Source organism: Elephas maximus, chromosome 3 (genome assembly GCF_024166365.1).
Source record: "Elephas maximus indicus isolate mEleMax1 chromosome 3, mEleMax1 primary haplotype, whole genome shotgun sequence".
NCBI lineage: Eukaryota > Metazoa > Chordata > Mammalia > Proboscidea > Elephantidae > Elephas > Elephas maximus.
Window position 1 is genome coordinate 10191497 of NC_064821.1, and position 7691 is coordinate 10199187.

Genomic DNA, 7691 nt, shown 5'->3' on the forward strand with positions numbered 1-7691 from the left:
CCTTTCTCCATGAGCACCATGGCAGCTGCACCCATGTGTTCTCCGAGAGTGGCTAGAGGAAGACCTAAGTGCTCATTGCTCTTCCCTGTCTTCCCACATGATATGCCTTTCTCCACGAGCACCATGGCAACTGCACCCATGTGTTCTCCCTGAGTAGCAAGAGGAAGACCTGAGGAGAGTGCAGAGAGCACTTGTCCAGGGCCACTGTGTCCTGGGCACCAGGAGGCAAGAATCCTTTGAAGGACCAGGACTGCATGGAGGGAATGAGATTTGAATAAATCCGTTAGAAAGAGTCTCTTTGGGATTAGGGAACATGTACTGCACAGATACCTGAGCTTGATTTTCTGACTTTCCTCAATCCTAACACACCTGTGTTCATGGGGAAGGACCATCCCCTTTTCCTCTTTTAATGTTCCCTGTGCAGTATGTCCAATAACTTTCTACTCTGCTCTTCTAATTGTACCCTATCAGTGTCACCATCACTCATAGTCTTCGTGGAAGGATTTCCTGGTAAATTGCTTTCTGACCATTGCCAAAGTACTGAAATAGCAAAATGTGTCAAAGTCTTCTTTTCTCACAGCTGTCTGTTCCCTCTGAGTAACTCCTTTCCTTTTTGTTTCATATTGTGAACCTCACCTTAAATCATTGGGTCAGTTTCTCGAAACCTTAATGACGGAGAAAAGCTATCCAGTGAAAATATAATAGTACGATTCATGAAAAATGACACCTGGTTCTCCATGGTAGGAGAAATCTACGAATCACATGGCAGTGAAGATCAGGACACCAACCGGAACACACATGTGAGGTGAGTGTCATTCACTTGAGAGGCAGCAGTGCGTCAGAAGAGAGTATTAAGAAGGTATCATGGCGTTAAAATATTTACGTATATATATGTAAGGAACCCAGATGGCACAAATGATTAAGCACTCTACAGCTAATGAAAAGATTGGTAGAGTGAACCTGCCCGGTGGGTTTTGTGGGAGAAATACCTGGCAGTCTGCTTCCCTAATAATTATAGCCAAGAAAACCCTATGGGGCAGTTCTGCTCTGTCACATGGAATTACGGTGAGCTGGAAACTACTCGACAGCACCTAAGAACAAATACATGTGTGTGCATGTGTGCTTGTGTGTGTGTTTATACACATGCGTACATATAACGTTCTAGTTATTTGTTGTTAGGTGTTGCTGAGTCAGTTCAGACTCATAGCGACCCGGTGTGCAACAGAACGAAACACTGCCTGGTCCTGCGCCATCCTCACAATTGTTATGTTTGAGCCCATTGTTGCAGCCACTGTGTCAGTCCATCTCCTTGAGGGTCTTCCTCTTTTTTGCTGACCCTCTACTTTACCAAGCATGATATCCTTCTCCAGGGAATCGTCCTTCCATGTCCAAAGTACGTGAGACGAAGTCTTGCCATCCTCACTTCTAAGGAATGTTCTGGCTCTACTTCTAAGGCAGATTTGTTCGTTCTTCTGGCAGTCGATGGTATATTCAGTATTCTCCACCGGAACCATAATTCAGAGACATCAGTTCTTCGGTCTTCCTTATTCATTGTCCAGCTTTTGCATGCATATGAGGCGATTGAAAATACCACGGCTTGGGTCAGGTGCACCTTAGTCTGCAAAGTGACATCTTTGCTTTTTAACACTTCAAAGAGGTCTTTTGCAGCAGATTTGCACAATTCAGTACATCATTTGATTTTTTGACTGCTGGTTCCGTGGACATTGATTGTGGATCCAAGTAAAGTGAAATCCTTGACAACTTCAGTATTTTCTTAGTTTATCATGATGTTGCTTATTGGTCCAGTTGTGAGGATTTTTGTTTTCTTTACGGTGAGGTGTAATACCTACTGAAGGCTGTGGTCTTTGATCTTCATCCATAAGTGCTTCAGTCCTATTCTTTCAGCAAGCAAGGTTGTGTCATCTGCGTATTGCAGGTTATCAGTGTCTTCCTCCAGTCCTGATACTGTGCTCTTCATATAGTCCAGCTTCTCTGATTATTTGCTCGGCATACAGATTGAATAAGTATGGTGAGAAGATACAATGCTGATACACGCCTTCCCTGATTTTCAGCCACTCAGTGTCCCTTCGTTCTGTTCGAATCACTGCCTCTTGTTCTATGTACAGGTTCCTCATGAGCACAATTAAGTGTTCTGGAATTCTCATTCTTTGCAGTGTTATCCACAATTTGTTATGATCCACACACAATCAGTGCCATTGTATAGTCAATAAAACACAGGTAAATACCTTTCTGGTATTGTCTGTTTTCAGCCAAGATCCATCTGACATCAGCAGTGATATCCCTGGTTCCACATCCTCTTCTGAAGCCAGCTTGAATTTCTGGCAGTTCCCTGTCGATGTACTGTTGTAACTGTTTTTGAATTATCTGAGCGAAATTTTACTTGTGTGTGATATTAATGGTATTGTTTGATAATTTCTGCGTTCTGTTGGATCACCTTTCTTTGGAATGGGCACAAATATGCATCTCTTCTAGTCAGTCTTCCAAATTTCTTGGCAGAGATGAGTGAGCGCTTCCAGTGCTGCATCCATTCGTTGAAACATGTCAATTGGTATTCCGTCAATCCCTGAAGCCTTGTTTTTCACCAATGCCTTCAGTGTAGCTTGGACTTCTTCCTTCAGTACCATCAGTTCTCGATCATATGCTACCTCCTGAAATGGTTGAACACTGACCAGTTCTTTTTGGTACAGTGACTCTGTGTATTCCTTTCATTTTCTTTTGATGCTTTCTGCGTTGTTCAATATTTTGCCCATAGCATTCTTCAGTATTGCAACTTGAGGCTTGAATTTTTTCTTCACTCCTTTCAGCTTGAGAAATGCAGAGCATGTCCTTCTCTTTTGGTTTTCTAACTCCAGATCTTTGCACATTTCATTATAATACTTTATTTTGTGTTCTCAATTCTCCCTCTTTGAAATCTTCTGTTCAGCTCTTTTACTTAATCATTTATTCCATTTGCCTTAGCTACTCAATATTAAAGAGCAAGTTTCAAAGCCTCTTCTGACATTCATTTTTGCCTTCTTTTTAATGACCTTGTGCTTTCGTCATGTATGATGTCCTTCCACAACTTGTCTGGTGTATCAAATCTGTTTTTGAAATGGTCTCTAAGTTCAGGTAAGGTATACTTCAGGTTGTTATTTTGGCTCTCGTGGACTTGCTCTAATTTTCTTCAGCTTCAACTTGAACTTGTGTATGTGTAATTGACGATCTGTTCCACAGTTGGCCCCTGGCCTTGTTCTGATTGATGATATTGAGCTTCCCCATCATCTCTTTCCACAGATGTAGTCAGTTTGATTCCTGTGTATTCCATCTGGCAAGGTCCACGTGTATAGTCACTGTTTGTATTGTTGAAAAAAGGTATTTGTAATGAAGAAGTTGTTGGTCTTGCAGAATTCTATCATGCAATCTCCAGCCTCGGTTCTATCACCAAGGCCGTATTTTCCAACTACCAATCCTTTTTTTTTTTGGTTTGTTTCCAGCTTTTGCATTCCAATCACCAGGAATTAGCAATGCATTTTTATTGCATGTCTGATCAATTTCAAACTGAAGAATTTTGTAAAAATTTTCAATTTCTTCATCTTTGGCATTAATGGTTCTTACGTTAATTTGGATAATAATTGTATTAACAGGTCTTCCTTATGTGCATATGAGTATTATCACTGACAGCGTGGTACTGCGATATAGATCTTGAAATGTTCTTTTTGACAATGAATGCCACACCATTCTTCTTCAATTTGTCATTCTTGCCATAGGATACCATGTAATTGTCAGGTTCAAAATGGCCAGTATTAGTTCATCTCAGGTCACTAATGCCTAGGATATCAATCTTTATGTGTTCCATTTCATTTTGACCACTTAAAGTTTTCTTAGATTCACATGTCATATGTTCCAAGTTTTGATTATTAATGTTTGCAGGTGTTTCTTCTCATTTTGAGTTTTGTCACATTAGCAAATGAAGGTCCCAAAAGCTTGACTCTATCCACATCATTAAGGTCGACTCTACTTTGAGGAGGCAGCTCTTCCCCCATCGTGTTTTGAGTGCCTTCCAGCTTGAGGGGCTCATCTTCCAGCAGCAGTGTTCTGCTGCTATTCATAAGGTTTTTACTGGCTAATTCTTTTCAGAAGTAGACTGCCAGGTCCTTTTTCCTAGTCTGTTTTAGTCTGGAAGCTCAGCTGAAACCCATCTGCCATGAGTGACCTTGCTGGTATTTGAATACTGGTGGCATAGCTTCCAGCATCACAGCAGCATGCAAGCCACCACAGTATGACAAACTGACAGCTGAGGTGTGAGATGTGTGTGTATGCACGTAATACATATACATATATCTATCTATATAAATATATATGTTATGTAAATCCATTGCTGATGATTCAATTCTGACTCATAGCAACTCTATAGGACAGAGTAGAACTTCCCCATAGTGTTTCACAGGCTGTAATCTTTATGGTTGCAGACTGCCACATCTTTCTCCCATGGAGCCACTGATGGGTTCGAATCACTAACCTTTCAGTTAGCAGCCAACCACTTAACTGCTGCACCACCAGGTTCCTATTTATATGTGTTGATCTCAAACCCTTTGCCGTCGAGTCTATTCTGACTCATGGCAGTGCTGCTAGGTGGGTTCAAACCACCAACCTTGAAGGTCTCGCCGAGCACAAACCGTTTGTGCCATTTAGGTATCTTATCTATGTATGTAAAACCAGCCCTAAATATTGTGTGTTTACAGAACTTTCACAGTACAATATTTTCATAAATGTAAATTAGATCAAATATTTGAAATGTGTTTCACATGTATACAATTAGCAGCGGGACCCATATTTTAGAAGCATAATCAAAATAATGGTAAAATCTGTGCCAGGTGATTTAATCTATGAAACATGAGACAATTTAGGCAACAAAACAAAACAAAACATGTTTACTCTGTATGGTAATGGTGAAATGGTAACAAATTTATATCTAACTGCATGCTGCCTATTTTTAACAGAAGGTGTATGGTAGAGAACCTCTGTGAAAGTAATGAAGACCATCATTGTGGAGAGACCTTCAGCCAAATTTCAAATCCGTCTGTGCTCAGAAGAACTTCTATGGAAGCATATCCTTCTGAATGCCTTGAGTGTGGAAAATCCTGGGTGGATCATTCATCACTTAAGCATCAGATCAGATCTCACTCTGGCTGCAATGTGTATCAGTGTAAGGAACGTGGAGGAGCCTGCAGTTGTCCTTCTTACCTCAACACTCCTGGGAAAACTCTTACAGGAGAGAAACCCTATGAATGTAAGGAATGTGGGAAAGCCTTTAGTTGGCCATCACACCTCACTTCACATGTAAGAACTCACAGTGGAGAGAGGCCTTATATATGTAAGGAATGTGGCAAAGCCTTTCGTCATTCTTCAAGCCTCACTAAACATCTAAGAACTCACAGTGGAGAGAGGCCTTGTGAATGTAAGGAATGTGGCAAAGCTTTTAACCGGTCATCCTACCTCACTACACATATACGAACTCACAGTGGAGAGAGGCCTTATAAATGTAAGGAATGTGGCAAAGCCTTTCGTCATTCTTCAAGCCTCACTAAACATATAAGAACTCACAGTGGAGAGAAGCCTTATGAATGTGAGGAATGTGGCAAAACTTTTAATCTGTCATCACACCTCACTTCACACGTAAGAACTCACAGTGGAGAGAGACCTTATATATGTAAGGAATGTGGCAAAGCCTTTCGTCATTCTTCAAGCCTTACTAGACATATAAGAACTCACAGTGGATTGAGGCCTTACGAATGTAAGGAATGTGGGAAAGCCTTTAGTCAGTCCTCACACCTCACTATACATACAAGAACTCACAGTGGAGAGAGGCCTTATATATGTGAGGAATGTGGGAAAGCCTTTCGTCATTCTTTAAGCCTCACTATTCATATAAGAACTCACAGTGGTGAGAGGCCTTATCAATGCAAGGAATGTGGGAAAGCCTTTCATCAGTCCTCAAACCTCATTGAACATATAAGAACTCACAGTGGAGAGAGGCCTTATGAATGTAAGGAATGTGGGAAAGCCTTTAGTCATGCCACATCCCTCACTGAACATGTAAGAACACACAGTGGAGAGAGGCCTTATGAATGCAAGGAATGTGGGAAAGTCTTTAGTCAGGCCTCACATCTCACTATACATATAAGAACTCACAGTGGAGAGAGGCCTTATATATGTAAGGAATGTGGAAAAGCCTTTCACCATTCTTCAAGTCTCACTAGACATATAAGAACTCACAGTGGAGAGAGGCGTTATGAATGTAAGGAAAGTGACAAAACCTTTAGTTGTTCCTCAGACCTCATTGCACATATAAGAACTCACAATGGAGAGAGGCCTTAAGTAGGAAATGTGGGAAAGTCTTTAGTCAGTCTCCAGTGCTTACTGAACATAAATAATTTCACAGTGGGAGAGCCTATATGAACGTAAGGAATGTGGGAAAGCCATTAGTTATTCCTTATCCCTCACTAAATACATAAGAAATCACCCTGGAGAGAAACATTTTTAATATACATATTTTGGATTAGGAAACCCTGGTGGCGTGGTGGTTTAAGAGTTCGGCTGCTAACCAAAAGGTTGGCAGTTCAGATCTACCAGGTGTTCCTTGGAAACTCTATGGGGCAGTTCTACGCTGTCCTATTGGGGCACTGTGAGTCGGAATCGACTTGACAGCAATGGGTTTGGTTGTGGATTGAATTGAGTCCCCCCAAAATATGTTTTGTAAATCCTAACCTTTATGCCTGTGCTTATAATCCCATTTGGGAATGAGTTTTCTGTTACGTTAATGAGGCAGGATTGTATAGGGTATGTCTTGAGTTAATCTCTTATGAGAGATAAAAAGATTAGGCAAGCAGAGATGGGGGAAGACACATGCTAAGCCACATGAAGATCACCAAAGAGCCAAGGAATAAGGACCTTCCCCAACAGCCAGCAGAGAGAGAAAGCCTCCCCCTAAAGCCGGCATCCTGAATTTTGGCTTCTAGCTTCCTAAACTGTGAGAAAATAAATTTCTGTTTGTTAAAGCCACCCCCTTGTGGTCTTTCTGTTATAGCAGCACTTGATAACTAAGATAACATGGAATGTGGGAAATTATTTTGTGAACCCTCAAACCTCACTAATCATATAATAATTCCAAATGGAGAGAGCCTTTATAAATGTAAGGAATGTGGTAACGTTTTCAGATGCCCCTTATCCTTTGGAACACATCTGAGAAGGACACTGGAGAGAAACAATATATGTTTAAGTAACGGGGGGTGGCTTTAATCTCTTATTTTATTATTATTTTTTTTTTGTCTACCTGAAAGAAGATACATGGCAGAGAAACCATGTAAGTGTAAGGAATGTGGGGAAGTTTTTGTTTTCCTCTGCATATTTTCAAAGACATTCTAATTTACCCATATGGGAAAGCTTTCACTACACATATGAAATTTGAGTAGTGACACTGGAGAGATGTTATGTAAATGTAAGGTTCCTGGGAGCATCTACAGGTCTTTTTCAATTCTTAGACAACTTGTCAGATATTGCACTGTGGGTAGATCCTGTGAATGTAAAAGATGATGGAAGCCTTCAGTGTCCCTTTTCCCTCAGGACGCCAGTGAGGCCTCACAAGCTCCTGTGACTATAAGCATTGTGCAAAGGTTTCGTTCACATTGTTT

At 40.9% G+C, this 7691-nt stretch overlaps 1 protein-coding gene across 1 annotated transcript in view; it reads left to right on the forward strand.

Moving 5' to 3' along the window:
• Positions 1-7063, forward strand: part of LOC126072016 (zinc finger protein 699-like) — a 29743-nt gene extending 22680 nt beyond the window's left edge. The window contains exons 5-6 of the mRNA XM_049876612.1: positions 655-805; positions 5001-7063. Coding sequence (XP_049732569.1) covers positions 655-805; positions 5001-6378 — 1529 coding nt within the window. The 3' untranslated portion in view covers positions 6379-7063. The remainder of the gene's footprint in view (positions 1-654; positions 806-5000) is intronic.
• The last annotated feature ends 628 nt before the right edge of the window (positions 7064-7691 follow it).